This window comes from Alosa sapidissima, chromosome 3 (genome assembly GCF_018492685.1).
Source record: "Alosa sapidissima isolate fAloSap1 chromosome 3, fAloSap1.pri, whole genome shotgun sequence".
Lineage (NCBI taxonomy): Eukaryota > Metazoa > Chordata > Actinopteri > Clupeiformes > Clupeidae > Alosa > Alosa sapidissima.
This window is the reverse complement of record NC_055959.1, coordinates 23,580,431-23,600,203: the sequence shown is the minus strand read 5'-3', so window position 1 is coordinate 23,600,203 and position 19,773 is coordinate 23,580,431. Positions and strand designations below refer to the sequence as shown.

At 41.6% G+C, this 19,773-nt stretch overlaps 3 protein-coding genes across 3 annotated transcripts; 2 read left to right on the top strand and 1 right to left on the bottom strand.

Annotated features, from left to right (window-relative positions):
* Window positions 1-401: 401 nt before the first annotated feature.
* LOC121705347 (aquaporin-8-like) lies at window positions 402-5,085 on the top strand. Its single transcript, XM_042086274.1, has 5 exons — window positions 402-712; window positions 2,970-3,096; window positions 3,586-3,800; window positions 4,123-4,257; window positions 4,626-5,085. The coding sequence occupies exons 1-5, from the start codon at window positions 438-440 to the stop codon at window positions 4,666-4,668; spliced, it is 795 nt and encodes a 264-aa protein (XP_041942208.1). The 5' UTR covers window positions 402-437; the 3' UTR covers window positions 4,669-5,085.
* Window positions 5,086-7,596: 2,511 nt separating this feature from the next.
* Window positions 7,597-10,005, top strand: aqp8b (aquaporin 8b). The gene is made up of 5 exons (XM_042086279.1): window positions 7,597-7,998; window positions 8,376-8,502; window positions 8,639-8,853; window positions 9,238-9,372; window positions 9,526-10,005. The coding sequence occupies exons 1-5, from the start codon at window positions 7,739-7,741 to the stop codon at window positions 9,566-9,568; spliced, it is 780 nt and encodes a 259-aa protein (XP_041942213.1). The 5' UTR covers window positions 7,597-7,738; the 3' UTR covers window positions 9,569-10,005.
* Window positions 10,006-15,746: 5,741 nt separating this feature from the next.
* Window positions 15,747-19,210, bottom strand: LOC121705629 (meteorin-like protein). Its single transcript, XM_042086701.1, has 4 exons — window positions 18,885-19,210; window positions 18,169-18,563; window positions 17,273-17,332; window positions 15,747-16,305 (listed from the first exon to the last, which is right to left on the bottom strand). The coding sequence occupies exons 1-4, from the start codon at window positions 18,971-18,973 to the stop codon at window positions 15,983-15,985; spliced, it is 867 nt and encodes a 288-aa protein (XP_041942635.1). The 5' UTR covers window positions 18,974-19,210; the 3' UTR covers window positions 15,747-15,982.
* Between the last annotated feature and the right edge of the window lie 563 nt (window positions 19,211-19,773).

Below are 19,773 nucleotides of genomic sequence, written 5' to 3'. Positions count from 1 at the left end.
CAGTCCCTTTACAAATATTTTGTTTTCAGAAAGAAACATCATGTGGTCTACTTCCTTGACCCATTCTGAGAACTCTTCAGCAAATTCAGCGAAGGCCCTCTTTGCTGTCCTATCTCAAACTACAGAATGTAGAGGGCAGTTTGCAACATCCAAGACACCGCAACCTTCCACTGCTTCCTTTCTCCTGAGTCCTTCACCTCCCCTGTGTTTGCCACCACGTTGTGTTTACTTCCTCCAACCTCTACCTCTCTGTCCCACCTCCTTTCACTGCTCTGTATCTCTCTCTCCACCCACCTTTTCCCCTTCTTTCCCTCTTGAGGCTTATCAGCAACACTCTCGTGCTCCATGTAGGGGAGGATAGAGTGGGCGGTTATCGAGGGGGGGGGATTATTATCCGCAGATTCCTGAATGCTCTCCAGAACCGACCTGTCCCAAGAATGTCGAAGTCAGAGTCCAAGACAGAGCTGTACGACCTTCCTACCACTGAACCTGCAGGTAGTCCAGATGGGCCAGAGAAGAAGCTGAGCAGACGAGCTGCTCTGTTCCTGCGCTACGTCCAGCCCTGCCTGGCCGAGCTGCTGGGCTCCATGCTCTTCATCTTCATTGGCTGCCTCTCGGTGGTGGAGAACGTCAACGGCACTGGGAGGCTCCAGCCTGCCCTGGCTCACGGCCTGGCGCTGGGCATCGTCATCGCGGTGCTGGGGGAGATCAGGTATGGAGGGACAGGGAGGGAACGGGGGGAAAGGCGGAGGGGGGGGGGCAGAGGGTGCACCAGTTAGGGGTAGGACCAGCTATAAAGAATGGGGAGAAGTGGGGGCTATAGGAGACTGCAGGGGTGTGGGTAGGTTGGGGGGCATCCCCTATGTTGCAAGGTCACCAGGAGTTTAGTTTTGAGTAGGAATTTATTAAGCACACCTACCTGTGCTAAACTGCATGTAAGTGTCAATGCTGGCATTCAGTTTAGTAGCCTTAAGTGTCCAGTGTATTTCAGTCATCCAATAAGTTCAAGAAACTGTAACTGATATTTCTGAAACATTTTTGATTAAATTTGAAAAACTGGTCTAAATACATCCCTTAAGTGCTTAGTATTAACCTGATAAGGGGAACAAACATAGTACTGGTTAATTATTTTGGCATTGGTCTAATGCTATCTTACAGCATGGCAATACATTCCATGACAGGTTTCATGTAGTAAGTGGAAGTACATCGATAATATCCGACCTGCAAAATAAATGTAACATACCCAAGTTAAGGCATTAAGCTATATGGTAGTACTTAGTACCCGATAGTACTTTCATATTTGTATCACACTAGTAAAAAAAGGAGTACAAACTATTGGCCATATATAGTGTATTACATATAATATTTACAACCCCAAAACAGAAAAAGTTGGGACGTTGTGTAAAATGTGAATAAAAACAGAATGTAATAATCTGCGAATCTCTTAAACTCATATTTAGTTGCAAAAAGGACACAGACAACATATCAAATGTTGAAAATGACAAATTTGACTATTTCATGACAAATATATGTTAATTTGATACCAGCAAGATGTTTCAAAAAAAGTTGGGACGGGGGTAACAACATGCTGAAAAAGTTGTGTAATGATAACGAAAACAAAAGGAGGAATGTTTCACAACTAATTAGGGTAACTGGCAACACAATTGAGTATGAAAAAGAGCATCCCAGAGAGGCAGGGTCTCTTAGAAGTAAAGATGTAGGGGTATTCATCCCTCTGTGTAAACCTGTGTGCACAAATGATAAAACAATGTAATTTTAATGCTTCTTAACATGAAATTGTGTATTTGGGGAGTTCATCATTTACATGACATATTATTATTAAAACATTCAGAGAATCCAGAGAAATCTTTGCAAACAAGAGAAAGAGCTGAAAACAAATTGGATGGTTGTGGTCTTTTGGAACTTAGATGGCACTGCATCAAGACCAGTGACCTGTTTCCAGACCTGTCATTGTATGGGCTCAGGAAAACCTCTGACATTGTCTATGTGCATAGTTTGATATTCAATTCAAAAACTGCAGCCAAAATTGTACCATCTAATATTGTATTGAGACACGCTACAGAAAATACCACCGTCTTATCTGGGCCTGAACTTGTTTAATATGGACTGAGGTAACATGGAAAAATGTCCTGTGGTTAGACCAATCAAAATTTGCCATTCTTTTTGGAAATCATGGACTCATGTGGGCTAAAGAGGAGAGGGCCTATCCAAGTATTCAGCCTATCCAACTTGTTTTAGTGCTCAGTTCGATACCCAACATCTATGATGGTGTGGAGGAGCATTAGTGCCTACAGCATGGGCATCTTGCACATTTGGCAAAGTACAATCAATTCTGAACGATGTATACAGGGTTTGAGCAACATATACTGCCATCCAGGCAATGTCTTTTCCAGGGAAGACCTTGAATATTTCAGGAAAACAATGCCAAAATGAATTCTGCACATATTTAAATAGTATTTCTCCATAGAGGAATAGTCTGGGTGCTAAGATGGCCTGTCTGCAGTCCAGAATTGTCAAATTAGGTGCATAATGGAAGAAAAACATGACTAAGAATACACCATACTGTTGAGCAACTGACATCCTATATTGGGGAGTTATGGGACAACATTTCATTCTGAAAACACTAGCAAATGGTCTCCTCAGATCCTAAACATTTACAGAATTCTGTTAAATGAAGAGATGAAGCAGCACAGTGGTAAACATGCTCCCGACCCAACTTTTTTTGAAACATGTTTCTGGCATCAAATTCAAAATTAACATATATTTTCCATGAAATAGTCCAAATTTTTATTTCCAACATTTGATATGTTGTCTATGTCCTTTTTGCTGCTAATTATGGGTTTATACTTGTATATGATCACATTCTGTTTTAATTTGCATTTTACACAATATCCCAACTTTTTCTGTTTTGGGGTTGTAAATAATTTTTCTCTGAAACCCACATACAGTGGTGGCCACTTCAACCCAGCAGTGTCCGTGTCGGCGTGCATGATTGGCGGTCTGAAGGTCATTCTGCTTCTCCCCTACATCATCTCCCAGTTGTGTGGTGGCATGATCGGAGCCGCACTGGCCAAGGTGAGAGTCCCGTCACACCGCAGGACACAGATGGAACCACTACTGACTGAGGACAAAACGTTGATTTTCACATTCCTGCCTTATCTGATGTAGTTAAAATGAGCATCCCCAGTTATAGTTATCTTTCTTATCGCAACGTTTGAACATTTCTGTCTATATCTGCACCCTCCTCGACAGACTATTAAGCTGTAAAAGGATTAGGCGGTCGAGGCTTTGCTGATTTGAGACCGGTTTCGAACTGGGTTTTGCTCTTTCACTGCCAGATTTCACCATCCTTCTAGAAATTCAGATACACAAAAATTCGACTTTCAAATGAGTTACATTTCAGTGAGTACCCTACTGGAATGAGGAAAACCATTTGATCACATACAGTACACTTAAATGAAACATACGCCTCTTGTCCTCTTATAGTTATGTGCATAGGCTATCTACAGCCTTTATGTAAACTTTTGAGGAAAAACCCTTATGTACATAATTCACGTCCCACAGGCCGTTTCGCCGGTGGAGAGCTACGACAATTCATCTGGCGGGGCCTTTACCACGGTGCAGGCCGATGTGCAGATAGGCCGGGCAGTCGGGGCGGAGACAATCATGACCCTGTTCCTGACCATGGTGGTGTGCATGGGAGCGGTGAACGGCAAAACCCGCAGCGTGCTAGCACCCCTCTGCATCGGCTTCACCGTCGCTGCAGACATCCTGGCAGGGTGAGAACAGATCCAGATGGCAGAGCTCCATGCCATTACCCAGATCTTTATTCATGTTTATTTCCTTAAAACTTAAGTATGAACTAAGGCAGTTTGACCCTATAGTCTTGCAGACTGCAGTGAAAAATTTAAAGAACCACTACTTAACTAACTATTTAACCTTTGGTAATTGGTAAGGTAATGTTTACGTAAACATGCACACCGCTGACTTACACAAATAGTCAAAATGAAGAGGGAATATATTTTGTATGCTGTCACAAAAATGATTTCTGAAACTGAGCTATAAAAACTGTTCACATAAATTCCTTCATGTGTGTTTCAGAGGAGCCATTTCTGGGGCCTGCATGAATCCAGCCCGAGCTTTCGGCCCTGCGGTGGCTGCCAACTACTGGACCTACCACTGGATCTACTGGGTCGGCCCTATGGCTGGAGCTGTGATTACCGGCAGCATCATTAAGTAAGCCCTGGACTTCTCAATAGGGACAACTATACAGCCCACATTCACTTATTCACGGATGAAAGGCACATCTTCTAGCTGTTTACTATATTTAATACAGATTCCATCCATGCACATTCATTAAATGCATATTTGCATGAACACACAACAGCATTTCAGAATCTAGGTTGATAGGTTGACACAAATGAGTCAGTTTGTCACTTTCTTATCTTTATTACTATACCTCAAATGTTCCACTTGGTACATGTTTGTGGCATGGTCAGCATGAAAATAGTCTGTGGGCTAGTTCCACAGAAAGACTACACTCTAAACCTGTTGTCTGACCAGACTCTAACTATGACTCTAACTATGGCTGTTTTCTTTCTCAGGTTGCTGATTGGTGATGAGAAGGTTCGAGTTTTCTTGAAGTGACCCAAGACCTACACCTTGATCATATGAATGGAAAATTCTGGACATTTCATAATCTGAATCTGTACATACAACACTGAATTAGTTGCACTTCTTTTTTAAACGTGTATTTGAAATTGAATACCCTTGCCAATGTATGTTTCTTTCTGAAAAGTTATATGATTACATATAATTCCCTACAAAAGTACAATCCCATATGCTGCTACTTTACTTACATTTATATCTCACACATGCCTGTTTCTGTTAAGATTTTAAAAATGTGCACAAAATGAAATGCAAAAGATTGTCTTAAATGACTGAATAATAATAATGATAATATATAGTCATGAGTTATAGTACTTTATAGCACAGGACTGTCATACTTTATGTTATTGTCTTTTGTTTACATTTCCATGAGTTCATGTTAAATATTAAAACAATAATAATCGAATTTGTGATGTATTTACATGTCCTTTTCTGATGCTGGTGTGGCATATTTTTAAGATATAAATAATAATAATAATTATTATTATAATAATTAACAATAATAATAATATGCCTAATAATAATAATAATAACATGGTAAAATTATAATTTATATAATTTAAATTATAATAACCGCAGGCTATGGATTTCAGAAAGTACATTAAATCCACAACAACATGTTACTTAGATTATTACACTAAAACAGAATAACAATAAAATATCTAGATTAAGCCTACACACAATATCAATATAGACCCATCAAAAATTAGCAATACATTTATAAACACAAAAATTGTTATTTAATGTGTTATCAGTACTGTGAAAACACTGAATTAGTTAATGTTTTCTCTTTTCTGGGATGCACTGCATTGAAGCACTGCATTGCAACAAATTCAGAGTTTGAAATTTAACTCAAGTCAAGTAAAATGTATTATAACTCTCTCTCTCTCTCTCTCTCTCTATCTATCTCTCTCAAAGATAATGAACGCATGTTCAGTATTTGGATGCATAAAAGTTGGTGCTCATGATTTCTTTTGCTTGCTTTTATCATCCAAATTGGGAGTAAGATTATTTATATAACCACTGGTAAATAAAGCAATAAGACTCCAAACAAAAACAGAAGCCATGTTTGTATTATATGTCATATATTTGGATTTATGTACATGATTTGTTTGCTTTTTTTGTTGGTATTTGAGAGTAAAATGTGTTGAGTTAAGGACAAATATGATTGATCATGCAATATATCATGTACAGTACAATACTGTATAGTACAATAGTTGCAAGGCTTCTTTTGAAACAAATAACACTGCATTTCTGAATCAAAATATTAATAAAAGTGTAAAACACACAACATCACAAACATCGGCTGTGTTGCTTTGCTATTGACAAATACATAATTTCAACAGTTAGATGAAATCAACTGGAAGTCAATACCATGAGTTATATTGATGACAAAACAGAGGTACTTCTGGTTGGACCAAAACTAAAGCGAGATATTATTCTTAGTAATCTGGGGAACTTGGCACACCAGGTCAAATCAAAAGTAAAAAGCCTCGGTGTCATCCTAGATGCAGAGTTAAGTTTTAAGCCCCATATCAGTAAAGTTACTCAGACAGCCTATTTCCACTTGAGAAACATTGCCAAAGTGCGGCCCTTCTTAACTCAACAAGATGCAGAAAAACTAATTCACGCCTTTATCACTAGCAGGTTAGACTACTGCAATGCACTTTTCACTGGTCTTCCCAAAAAACATCTAAAGAAATTGGCACTCATACAGAACTCTGCGGCTAGACTTTTAACTAAGACTAAGAAGAGAGAACACATCACCCCTGTGTTGGCTGAACTGCACTGGCTCCCTATTTCCTATAGAATTGATTTTAAGGTTATGTTAATTACTTACAAAGCTCTGAATGGCATAGCACCTTCATATATCTCTGAGCTTTTAATATCTTATCAACCACAAAGGAAACTTAGATCATCCAATTCAAATCTTTTAATCGTACCCAAAGTGCTCCACAAACAAAGTGGAGAAGCTGCGTTTATCCATTATGCCCCCAAACTATGGAACACCCTGCCTCTGTACATCAAGCAGGCGAGTTCAGTAAATATTTTTAAAAAAGATCTGAAAACATACCTGTACAGGAAAGCTTTTAGTTAACTCATCTTATCCTGTAGACTACATTTTCAGATTATTCTACATCTGCTACTATTGGAGGGCGCAGCCAGCCAGAAGCAGATGGGCTCCCCCTATTAAGTCAGGTTCTGCTCAAGGTTTCTTCCTGGAATATGGGAGTTTTTCCTTGCCACAGTTGCCATATGGCGTGCTTGTGGGGGGTAAGAGGGTTAAGGCTGCCAGTCTTATGACATGTCATTTTCTATATTTTTGATATGTTGCTGAGTAGATCATAAACAGCAAAGAAAAGTGATTGATAATGACTGACTGACTATTATTGTGTTACATGCTTCAAATGTAAAGCACTTTGAGCTGCATTCTGTGTATGAAAGGTGCTATACAAATAAAGCTTATTATTATTATTATTATTATTATAATACAATGTTTTGAGTGTCTTTTGGTCTTTATATTGACAGTGGTATTTAACATATCCACTGGTACCATCACAGTAATCTCACAAATAACAGTTCAGGTACTCTCCAACTTGTGAAAATTGATGCTCAAACAAGAACTTTACAATATAGTCAGAATGTATCACATATTCAGTGGCATCAAGATTAAATGTAACCAAGGCCAGTGCATTGTTTGAAATGTTGGTTGATGTTTTGTGGCGGAAATGATAGCCTCTGTTTTCCAAGTTAAACATTCTAATCTCAGGCTTAACATCCCCTTGGCCAATAGCACTCCCGGCCATGCCTATAGTGCCCGCTAGTATCAGCTTTAAAACCAAACCTATGTCCTTGTATAAAGGCCACTGAAGCAATTTGTCTGCATGTCTCCTCTAACCTGTCAAAGTTCAGCTGATTACCAAGCCTGACGAAAGACGCCAGGACGCACCCCTGTGACTGTATCTGCTCCATTTCTAGAGCTCTCCAGCTCATTTACCCCTGCAGAGGTTCTTCGCGGTGCAGTGCTTTGCACAGGTCTGAGACCAGCATGACCGAGGAGAAGCTCCAGCTCCATGACACGGAGAGCAACTTGGACGCAGACACCAAGAGGCGAGATAGCGGCCGCCCCACAGGCACCTACGATCGGCTGATCCAGCCATGTGTGGCCGAGCTGGTGGGCACAGCTTTCTTCGTGTTCGTCGGCTGCGTCTCGGTCATCGAGAACGTAGAGGCGACAGGGAGGCTGCAGCCAGCCCTGGCACACGGCCTGGCGGTGGCCGTCCTGGTGGCCTGCTTGGCAGAGGTCAGGTGAGGAGCGTTTGGGAACAGTGCCACACTGATTGCCATCTTTTGTGGTCCTGTTTACAGTGGCAGGGCATGTTAATTAGGACAACACACCTTGTGCGTGTGTGCAACCGGCAGGATATCTTGATGAGATAATAGAATGTTGTAAAAAGAGTATTTGTTTCCTACTAAATTTCCTACTGAATCTGATTTACAGACTTCCTTTCAAAGACATTTTTTACGGGTTTATGTCATCATTAATTCTTCAATGTGTGAATGTATGTTTTAAGATACAGGTAAGGTATATACAAGGATAATAACTTTTCAGTACTAGCAGTTTATATGACAATTCAGATAAAGACCATAAAAAAGTTAAGTATTTTCATCTGTTCGTTACTCAGTGGAGCCCATTTTAACCCACCATTCACTCTGGCGGTGTACCTCTGTGGTGGCATCCCGATGAAAATGGTGGTGCCATACATTGTGTGCCAGCTGATCGGGGGAGTACTGGGGGCAACCATGTCAAAGGTGACTGTCTAGCTAACAACCTCATAAAAACATCTGTATTCTTCCACAAAATAATAAAAAAAATCCACAGAAAATCTCATCTTTTTCACTCTAATTTTCCTAAGCGACAGAATAAAAGAATGTGTTTTTTGATCAGGTGATGACATCAGCAGAACACTATGCCACTGCTGAGGGTGCAGCGTTTGCTGTGGTCCAATCAGACACGCAGGTAATGGGAGCCGTATTTGGAGAGGTGGCCATGACGTGTCTGGTCACTACCGTGGTGCTGATGAGTGCGGTCAACTCTAAGAGCAAGAACCCCATGGCACCCTTCCTGATTGGCTGTACTGTCATCGTCAACATCTTGGCGGGGTGAGTGATTAGGCTATACAGCCAGGCACAGCAAGTGAGGAATCCCCCTATCTGACCACAGTGCATATGGTGCACACACACAGACAGTACAATCTTGAATGGACCACATCTATACACTGTGCAGTGCTTGGACACTGATTGGATATCATGACATGAAATGTCCTGAATTCTTTCACTTCAGAAGTATGTTTGACCCACAGCTTTGATCAAACCTTTTGCTTGCATTTTTTAATCTTATTCAGAATCTGAGATTCTAAGGTCTTGTGTAAAACACTTTGTGTCAGCTAGAGAAAAGTAAATCCTTCTTCTTAAAAGTTACTATTTAAAGAAATGAAAGTGCCCCATTTCACATGTTGTCTTTTGTCTGTGTGTTCATCCCATCAGGGCTGATGTGTCCGGCACCTGCTTGAATCCCGCCAGGGCTTTGGGCCCAGCAGTGTTGACGGGGCACTGGACGTACCACTGGGTGTATTGGGTGGGTCCTCTCTCAGGGGGTCTGGTGGCTGTGGTGTTGGTGAGGTAAGGTCTTTAGCTAACCAAGAACATTTCAATCAATGTATACAGTATACATGGGTGTTTTGTTTAACCTAATGGTGTGCTAAACAATGCAGCAATAAAGTTCCCTTTGCAGTAAAGACAAGTAAATTAATTTGCCCTCATTTGCTGTTTTAGGCTTTTGCTTGGGGATCAGAAACTACGCGTCATCTTCAAGTAAACTTTTAGTCCTTTACTACTCCCCAGCCCAGTAAAACAATGTTTTTTGTGCCTTTCCACTCACCTTTGTGTTATTCCTGTACTGTATATGAGTTAATCTGATAATCAGACCTCCTGCACCATTAAGGATATTATCTTAGAACACAGAAGAATTCAAAGTGAATGATGACGAGTGTCCCTCTCTTCTCACTTGGTGTTCCTCTCCACTTTTAAAATGACATTTTGCAGCTGCTATTGACGAAGAGGTTCCCAGCTCCAAGACCTCCCATGATCTTTGATAGAAAGCTCATCACGGCTAACACACGGCAGTGTAGTACTGTAGAACACTTTAAACAGGCGCTGGCCAAATATAGGTATCAAAAGGCGTGTTGAATGTCGTATTCATTGTTATTGTATGTTATTCTGACAATAAAACTCCAATAAAAGTTTTCATCACTACCATCTCTCAGATGTCATTTAACACAAAGGACATGAAGGAGTACAAATTGTTGCCTATTTAATGCTTTCACAGTTTCAAAATGTAATATTTCTAAGAACATTGAGAACAGTTCTTTTTGTAATACTTTGCATATATATTTCAGTAGGCTACATCAAACCAAAGCCCAGAATGTTGTTGCCACTGTAACGCTGCCAGCATTAGGTTTGCAACAATACGTCAGTGTTCTGGAGCCAGCCTCCAAGCATGAATGATCTGAACTGACAGATTACTACATCAAGAAAATTAATGTCCCAAGTTTCTTGAATACTCACAAGCATCTGTTTCTGTCTTTCTGTGTGAAACAAAACACTTTCAAGGCATCTTTGAAGGGTGAATACCGCAACAGGTGTGATCAAAAAGGGAGGCGTGCACCGTATTATTTGACGTGATTTACTTTTGAATCACTTCTGGCATCTGAAGTCTTACCAAAACTTGATTACAGAACTAATGTTGATGCAAGACAGGGGCGGAAAAATGAGCAGCCTGATTTGGCTTTTGTAAGACTCCCCACATTGTCACCGCTGTGCGGTACTCTGGGGTCCGACTCTGCGGGGTCCACACTGTTCTCTTGTGCTCGCTCACAGCAGTGGCCACATGGGAACGGCTCTCCACAGTGCTGCCCTAAACTAATTATGGCTCACCGACCACGCGGACCCCTGCCTGCAGCTCTCCAGAGTGGAGCCCCCAGGCCTCTCCTGGTGCTCCTGACCGGGAGGCTCCCAGACAACCCGCTGGCAGAGACCTGGGAAGGCTGCCACATGGCAAGTTTTTTACACACTCAGATTTGGACACATTTTGTATGCCAAGAGGATGGTGAGTATTAATTTAGATCTAAGACTCAAACTTTAATTCTCATTTTAGAGACTTTTAATATGTGTACTTTCTTATTCCATACATTATCATATGTATAGCCTATATTCTATAGATTACAAAGAGGATGGTGAGTGGATGGTTAGATCTAAGACTCAAACTTTAATTCTCATTTTAGAGACTTTTAATATATGTGTACTATCTTATTTCATGCATTATCATATGTGTATATTCTATAGATTACAAATCATTGTTGAGTAACATTTCACTTGCTCTGTGTTCTTTATAAAGTAAACGTAATCTTAGTTGCCAATCATCACAGGCAAACAATATGATAATATTTTGTTAGACTTACACATCACTCACATCACTTTTCCAAATGTGAAAATGACAATAAATCCTTAAATTTGACCTTACATTTTATGTGCCTCAAAGAATATGCAGCATTGTTCTCTTTATCAAAATCCTGACATTCATCCTCACTAACACTACAAATATTGCAATTGCTCAAATAACGGCTATTATCCCACCTCCACTAACTTCTATTCTACTACTATTCCACTCTTCAACTTCTGCGAAGGATTGTACATTCCTATCTTTTAACAAACATATGGTGGAAAATACTGGGGAGTTAGAAAAAAGTGACACTAGACTTTCATGAGGTTATGACTTCATATCTGTGCCGCAGAGAGAATTACTTTTTAAACTGTGTCCCTGTGGTTTTTGGAGCGGCAGAAGCACATTTCTTTGCAGGGAGTTGGACTGCAGTACTGAAAGCATAGGGAGAGAGGACTGCGGGAGTGGTTAAGTTAATGCCTCCAACCCAGCAAGGAACCGACCCAAAAGACATCTCCAGTTCTCTGCTGAATCTTTGCCCCGCCGTGTAATCATGGGAGCCTGAAGCTTTCACAGGGGACAGCGGAGATGACAATGATCATTATGTCAGTAGGGAGACTTGTCACGCTACGACTATTGTCCATGCCGCATTCAATCCAAAGTCATTTACACTTTCATTGGTGCCTATTTAGTCCCCATAAAAAGTTCGAGACAGCAATTTGTGAATCCTGTTCAGCCAAGCAGAAGTGTGGAGACGGAGGCGGTGTGTGTGAGTGTGTGTGTGTAAGGGGGGTGGATGGGTGTGGGGGAGGCCAGAGTTTTCTTTAAAAGTCAATTATTTGTTCTTTGAATTGGGGAGGTGCCCACTGAAGGCCCTATAGTTTGGGCTTTGGGCTCTTTAACATCTATTCTCTCTCTTTTCCCAAGCTGTGAAATCCTGGAGCCAGTGGAGCCACTGCAGAAGGGCGCCGTCAGACCCCTGGGTGCTGTGCCTTCACAGAGGACACATTTGTATCTCATTTTACGGCAGGGCTGCTCTATTCAGCCATCAGATCTGGGGATAATAGGCTAGTGGTCTGGTGAAAAATGGATGCCCGATTTAGCTCACTGGTGGTTGGAGAAACGATTGTCAGCAGGCAGGAAGCCAGTACATAAGAATAAGAAGTATAAAAAAGTATAAAAAACAAAATAATAAAATATTTAGTTTTCTCATGCTATGTGTGCTATAATTAAGTTTAACTTCATCTCGTATGTGTCTAATGATTTTTGTCGCTTCAGCAGCACACACGGACAGCTATTCATTTTGTTAGACTCATTTGAGCAGAATGTAATAAGACATTGGTAAGTCACTGGAATGCTGAGAAAACCAGAGGTGCATGTGTCATAGTATAATCTAAACGCACGTAATGTGTTCAAAATAGCACTCTTAACATGCGAAGATAAGAGTTTTTTACAATGCAACAACATTATGCTAAATCAGGCACTGTTCAAGTTGTGAGGTCCCCACCAACCTTGCAGGGGCCTATATGGAGCCTCGAAGTCAGTATCCCATAAAAACAGACAACAGAAGATAATATAGTGATAATGTGAGGTTGAATAGATGTGTTGGTCTGCAAGCACTTGCAAACACTCTATTTCCCTCAAGGGATATTCAGTAAGCACAAGTGATCCCCTTTGAGAACAATACCTAAGCGATACAATTATCTAACAAAACCCTGTGGAGAATCATGCTGCGTTAGTTCATAAAATGACTAGTATTTCAGAATAATGTCACATCAGTGTAAAAAAATGGATGCATTCCATTTGTCAACAAGTCATAAGAACAAAATGCGACCTGGAAAACAACTCGGAAGGACAAATGGAACACACCATGAATGCCCTTCTCTGCTAGGTAGTCACAAAGCCAGAACTGAGAGACTCAGGAGAAGTTTTTATCCCCAGGCCATCCGAACTCTGAACTCACACTATACTGACTTTGCACACATTCACTCCTCAGCACTCTCAAACATTTCCCAACTCTGAACTCACACTATACTGACTTTGCACTCATTCACTCCTCAGCACTCATCAGCACCCCCCCCACACACACACCCACACACACCTACAAGACTTTTAGCACTTTTACATCCCTCTCCCTATGCTACAGACCTTTTATTTATTTTCTTATTTCATCACACGTCAAAACACACACACACACACACACACACACACACACATATCTGACTTTCTCCAACTTTTGCACACTTTTTATTTATTATTTTTGATTTCTCCTCCATCTACCCATGTCCTTGATTGCCTAGCCTTTCTGCCCCCCCACCCCACACCCCACCCCCATCCCCAACACACACAACACATCATCACTGTCATCACTTCACATACATACAGCACTCCTCTACATACTTGCTGCACACTGCCCCCCCCCCCCCCCCCCCCCACATACACAGCACATTGTCTTCAGGATCTTCTCCAACACACATCCTCTACATACTTACAGCACACTGCCCCCACCTACCCACACACACACACTACACACACACACACACAGTCACTGCTCCACTCCCGCCCACACACACATCTTCACTGTCACCACTCACATACATTACATACAGTACTCTGCTTGCAATAGTAAGTCCCTGACCCCCCCCCCCCCCAACACACACACTTACATCATCACTGTCATCACTTCACATACATACAGCACACTGCTTGCTACAGTAAGCCTCCTCTACATACTTGCTGCACACTGCCCCCCCCCCCACATACACAGCACATTGTCTTCAGGATCTTCTCCAACACACATCCTCTACATACTTACAGCACACTGCCCCCACCTACCCACCTACACACTACACACACACACACACACAGTCACTGCTCCACTCCCCTCCCGCCCACACACACATCTTCACTGTCATCACTCACATACATTACATACAGTACTCTGCTTGCAATAGTAAGTCCCTGCCCCCCCCCCCCCCCTACATACACAGCACATTATTTCATCAGGAAGCTTCTCCAACACACATCCCCAACATACTTACAGCACACTGCCCCCCCCCCCCCCCCAATACACAGCACATTGTCTCATGAGGAAGCTTCTCCAACACACATATTGCACACTGCCCTCTCCCCACATACACAGCACACTATCCCATCTCCCCTGTCATCCCCCCAACACACACACCAAGACCCCTGGCAGTTGGGTTAGCCCCTTGAGCCGTGGATCTGCCCAAGGTTTCTTCCTTGGTAAGGGAGTTTTTCCTTGCCCCTGTTGCTCTTGGATGCTCCTTGTTGGTGCCCCCCACCCAATCCCAATCCTCCCCCACCTTTTTTATGCAGCCCTTGCCACTTAATCTACTAAACCCCTCTTCTACTGCACTTTTTACCCCCCCCCCATTAATGCACAAATAGGCTGACACCAGACATAATTTCACTGCATTTCTTACTTCCAGTAACTATATGCATGTGACAATAAACTTCCTTGTATCCTTGTATCCTTGTATATCCCATTCACATATCCGCAGTGTGAGTGCTGTAAACACAACACAACACATTCTATCATAGCCTACTGCCATTCTGCATTTAAGCAATAAGCCCCAAGAGGCCGTAGGTTACACTGATTACAACAGCTAAGGGGTGTTATATAATGTAACCTACGGACTCCAGTGGCTTATGTAGTTACTACATATATCAGGCAATATTTCATAAAATAAAGGCACAGCAACAAGAAATGTAACGATTTATACATAGATAATCATTCTTCCGCCAAGAAATATATTTCCTCTATCAACGTTGAAACGCAGCAACTGTAACTTTTGTATCAAGTTGTGGTAGCGCAGTAATATAGAACGAAATGGTCAAGGTTTATGTTTGTGCTCATTATACAACGGCTTCGAACACAATTTAGCCAATCACAATCAAGGACTGGAACTATCAGTTGTAGAAACTTGCTTAACCATTTTATTTTTTGAATAACTTGACCTTGGTAGATTATCTTTTTGTATTTGTACCCTGTAAATAGCAAATAAAGGATTCCACATAACACTTTAAGCATCTAACACCACTAAATGCATCTGATTTTCAAATTGTAGCTCATTTTTGCGAATGCAGGAAAACAAAGCATGTGAAGTCTTAACACACACAAACATAGAGCAAGACAGACAACATGTACACTCACTGAAAATAAAATAAGAAAATAAGAAGAATTACTTAAACACTTATTTCACCCATAAACTACTTAATACTGCACAACATGTAATAATCAATACAATAACTCTCTTATATTGTAAATACTAGACAATAATTTGGAATTACAGTAGTTATTACATAATACCTATACAATATATCACAATGGAATCATATCACTACCTTGCATTAGTTTATGTCCTTTCAGAAGGTTTGGTCCCATATCCTTACAGTTTATTCTGCATTGGATATGGACCCTTTCAAGAGAGTTCCATTATCAGCATCATAGTTGGCCCCACAAGACTTCCTTTTTAACATTCCATATGTTATCTTAATGTAGAGGAAGTAGATTGGGGCCCAAATAGAACGTTCAAGCATTGTTTTTGTTTACCTTGTTGAAAGGGTCTATAATGTTCATTTAAATAACATCCACTGAAACAAAGAACATCTCATCTTTCTGTCTCTCTTTTTTGCTATGAAGTGTATGTGTTGGTGGTATTGGTTGAGTTGAGGAGAACACCCTCTTGTCCAATGAGGACAATGTACTGGACCCCTGTCTCGCTGTCCATCAGTGCAGCGAGATGCCCTTTGGCTCTAGGGATAGGGCTAGTCCAGGGGGAAGTCACACGGGTTCTGCTGATTCCGCTTGGCCCTCAGGTAGAGGGCGAGAAAGTCCTTAAACCGGGGGGCACAGCCAAGCCAGGCCTCGCCAAAGTGCTCAGCGCCAGTGAAGAGGAACAGGCCTTCCCCTGGCCTCACGTGGCATGCCAGCAAGGTGTGGATGTGCCCGCGCCAGTTGGGTACCTGGGCGCCCACCTCCCGTTCAAACACCCCACTTCGCTGACGATACATCCGGCTGCCCCGCACTTCCACCATGGACGTCTGTCGCTCGGCATCGTGGGATACGTTCCGGATTGAGCCACGGATGACTAGGGTGTGAAGAGAAGCCATAGATTAGATTGGATGGAGAAAAAATAGATGTAAAACAATGCATTCATTAGTGCCATTTTTATTTTTTGATGATAAAAGTAGTATGGGGATAATGGGAAACTAAACAGACTGCACAGAAGCAAGTGAACATACCGTATAGACCCTTTCAACCATTCAACCTTGGGAACCAAATAGAACGTTCAAGCATTGTTTTTGTTTTTATTGTTGAAAGGGTCTATATAAAACATAACACAACACAATGGGGAACATTTAGATAACCCCCTAGTGGCTTTCAGACTGGAGACTTACTATTTGTAGAAAGTCCTTGAATTTGAAGGGTCAAATGTTGACTCCCCCCAGCCAACCCCATCCTTAAACAATTTAGTTAAATTCAATCTTTCCTACAAATTCACAAGAGGGTCCATAGCTTGGAAGAAAATGAAAAGTAATCTTGTAATACAATAACAATTACTGCTCAGTCCTTTTACACTTTCATTACCCTGCTATTTTGTGTCATTACAGGCAGAAATAAAGGCCATGATCATGACGGCGATTTGGGAGGTGGGAGAGGCTTAAGGTCAGGCAGTGAATAGAGTCAGTTCAAAGGGCTCATTTCTTCTGGTTGGCTGCTGCTATCCATGTGCCTGCTTTGTGTGAGCCAGAGCCCTTACATCTGTCACAGCCCATAACCCAGGCCGGCCAGCAGGACTCTGGGAACTGACCAGTGCTGTGGCCAGCTGGCAGACCTCTGGTAAATACATCAGGCTGTCTGTTTACGTCTTTGACTTTCAAGTCTGTGGTAATAATAAAAAAGGATCAGTGTGCAAAAGAATATTCTCTAACTAAAATTGACTTTTGCTTCACCCTGTCTTTTATTAAAGAGTTGTGCAATGTTACTCTTCCTTTACCATTAGGATTAAGGGGAAGTTAGATACATGGCACATGGAAGTCATGACAGTCTCATACCAAAATCACTGTTGCAGACGGCCAGCAGAAGTTCTGTGTTGTTGCATGGTTGGCAGGCAGCTGGGGAGAGAGAAAGAGAAAGAAAGAGAGAGAGAGAGAGAGAGAGAGCAGATGAAGCTCTGTACAACACTGAAATGTTGTACAACACTGAAATATTTCATATCTTTTCAAAACTCCATTGGGTTATTCAATTAGTCTGAAAGCACCCTGGAGATGATCACAAGCAGTGAAATACAACAGTATACAACGGATAGAAAACACAAGCATAAAATATATGTTCAGACTTTGTTATAAACTAAACCTTTGGTGCATATGCATCTGTTTAAGACCTGAGAAAGAATCTCAAAGAGTGAAAAAGTCAGGTCACATGGCAACTTTGATTCTTGTTGACCACCATAATTGTGCCATTGTGCTGCCTTAATTAGATAACTCCACCCAGACAGCTTACTGGTTGGTGAAGTCCTCTATTGGTATTCACAAAGGACCCCCCTACCCACCCAAAGCTAGACTTGTAGGTGGACATGTCTGTCTCTGGTTATTATAATTTCCAAACTGGCATCTTGGAATCGCCCAGCAAACAGATATAATGCCATGGTATTTCTGGAATCCACGGGATATTTGCCGTCTCTGTTAATCTAGGAGACCGACTGACCCATAGGCCACACTCATCAGCATCTTTCTTTATTCCTTTTGTTTGTCTGAAGGACGGACAAAACACTGAGGAGGTGGACTGGAATGCTGAGAAAACCAAAGGTGCATGTGTCGTAGCATAATCTAAACGCACTAGTGTAATGTGTTCAAAATAGCACTCTTAACATGCGAAGATAAGAGTTATTTACAATACAACAACATTATGCTAAATCAGGCACTGTTCAAGTTGTGAGGTCCCCACCAACCTTGCAGGGGCCTACGGAGCCTCCCGGCTGAACTCCATCTTCTGGGGAACTCGTAGTGGAAGCCCGCTATCCGACGGCTGATGTCTTCTTGTGGGTTAGCCTGAATGAAAAGAGCAGATTTCTGACGTCCACCTGCGCGAAAACAGTGCACACGTTCCAGCCGCTCGCCATCAGCCATCAACAGGTCCAACTCCCCAGTGCGCTCAATGAATAGGCTAGCTCCTCGAAAGCCACGGAAAGGTTTGATGCAGAGAGTGGTGCGCTGCGCCCTGGCGAGGATGGGTTCCAGGACCACCCGCAAGGCGCGGCTGGGGTATATCCATTCTACTGATCCCTCGGTGCAGTGCAAGCGGACCTGCTGCACCGCACGCAAATGATTGTCCTGCATTAGCCCACTAAAAAAAACAACATTAATATTAAGATCACAAATACCATACAACCATGACACCCCTACACATGGGTCTACAGTAGTAGGCCTACTGCACTCATATTACATATTCCTCGGAGGCATTCATTCAAACGAACTGCCCGGAGTCAGGCAGACCTAATGACGGATTTAAATGTATTTAACACAATCTTACAATTCGTTTTCAACTCAATAATCAATTCAGTCGGTGAGAGCCAGTTAAGTTGAATTGTCCCACGTACGCATGCCCCATTTTCGCTCATCAAAACAGCTTGGCAACATTTTGAAAAAGAAAAAAACATAGTCATACCTTCCGCTCCAATTGCACAAATCAGCTCTGCAAGTGGAAAGCAAACAAAGAGCTTGAAGAAAGTGTAAAAAAGAGTTTCTTGAAGACATGCTAAAAGGCTCGCCGACTACAGCACATCGCCAACGTGACTCTTCCGTCTGATGCTAACTGTCTGTGAAGCTATTGGTGGAATCTCAGGCAAGAACCCCGCCGAAGCTTGAATGAATAATGAGATCAGAAAACCCAGCCAGCTAATGACACAAAAAGAAATTATTTAAAATAGATTAATCAAAAGACAAGTCATGAGTTGCTACAGAATATGGAGACATTATATCCAGTTTATTCAAGAGTTAGTGGTCCAAAATACACGCTAATCAAAATAAATATTTTTCATCAGTTTGTCTTGGTCACATAACCGTTTTGACATAGGCTACTGTGTAGATTATGGCCTGTAGGTTAACAAGATTTAGGGCCTATTGCAAAATGAAACCGGCGTTATTGGTAGGAATTAGCCTAAACATGGCAAAAAGACAAACGTGTAGGCCTATCTAGGCTACTGTTTAAATAAGAAATTAAGAAATAAGCTAGGCCTACCCGATAAATATGTAGGCTTTAATTTATATAGGCCTATATATAGGCCTACCCTATATATATATATATATAAAAAAAACCTTGTTTCTTTCTTTATTTATAATATATCCGATATGATATGATAGCCTATAGGCCTTATAGTCCTATGTATTGTAGACATTTAGAAATTTAGCCCATTTGCCCAAACGTTATAGCTAGATGTCTTTGGACACACGAATTCTTAGCGACCTCTAGAGGGATTGATACAACACTGTAGACCTGTGATAGTGAATTCATGGTCTATGCTGACTATTTCTTTCTTTTCTTTTTTCTTTTGCTA

Excerpts from the sequence above, each read along its gene's own strand:
- LOC121705347 (XM_042086274.1), top strand. The coding sequence starts at position 438 with ATGTCGAAGTCAGAGTCCAAGACAGAGCTGTACGACCTTCCTACCACT. Across the intron at positions 3,097-3,585 it reads TCGGAGCCGCACTGGCCAAG|GCCGTTTCGCCGGTGGAGAG; the intron begins GTGAGAGTCCCG and ends CACGTCCCACAG. Across the intron at positions 4,258-4,625 it reads ATTACCGGCAGCATCATTAA|GTTGCTGATTGGTGATGAGA; the intron begins GTAAGCCCTGGA and ends TTTCTTTCTCAG.
- aqp8b (XM_042086279.1), top strand. The coding sequence starts at position 7,739 with ATGACCGAGGAGAAGCTCCAGCTCCATGACACGGAGAGCAACTTGGAC. Across the intron at positions 7,999-8,375 it reads GCCTGCTTGGCAGAGGTCAG|TGGAGCCCATTTTAACCCAC; the intron begins GTGAGGAGCGTT and ends TTCGTTACTCAG. Across the intron at positions 8,854-9,237 it reads ATCGTCAACATCTTGGCGGG|GGCTGATGTGTCCGGCACCT; the intron begins GTGAGTGATTAG and ends TCATCCCATCAG.
- LOC121705629 (XM_042086701.1), bottom strand. The coding sequence starts at position 18,973 with ATGTCTTCAAGAAACTCTTTTTTACACTTTCTTCAAGCTCTTTGTTTG. Across the intron at positions 18,564-18,884 it reads TTGTGCAATTGGAGCGGAAG|TGGGCTAATGCAGGACAATC; the intron begins GTATGACTATGT and ends TGTTTTTTTTAG. Across the intron at positions 16,306-17,272 it reads CGTCTGCAACAGTGATTTTG|TCATCCGTGGCTCAATCCGG; the intron begins GTATGAGACTGT and ends TTCACACCCTAG.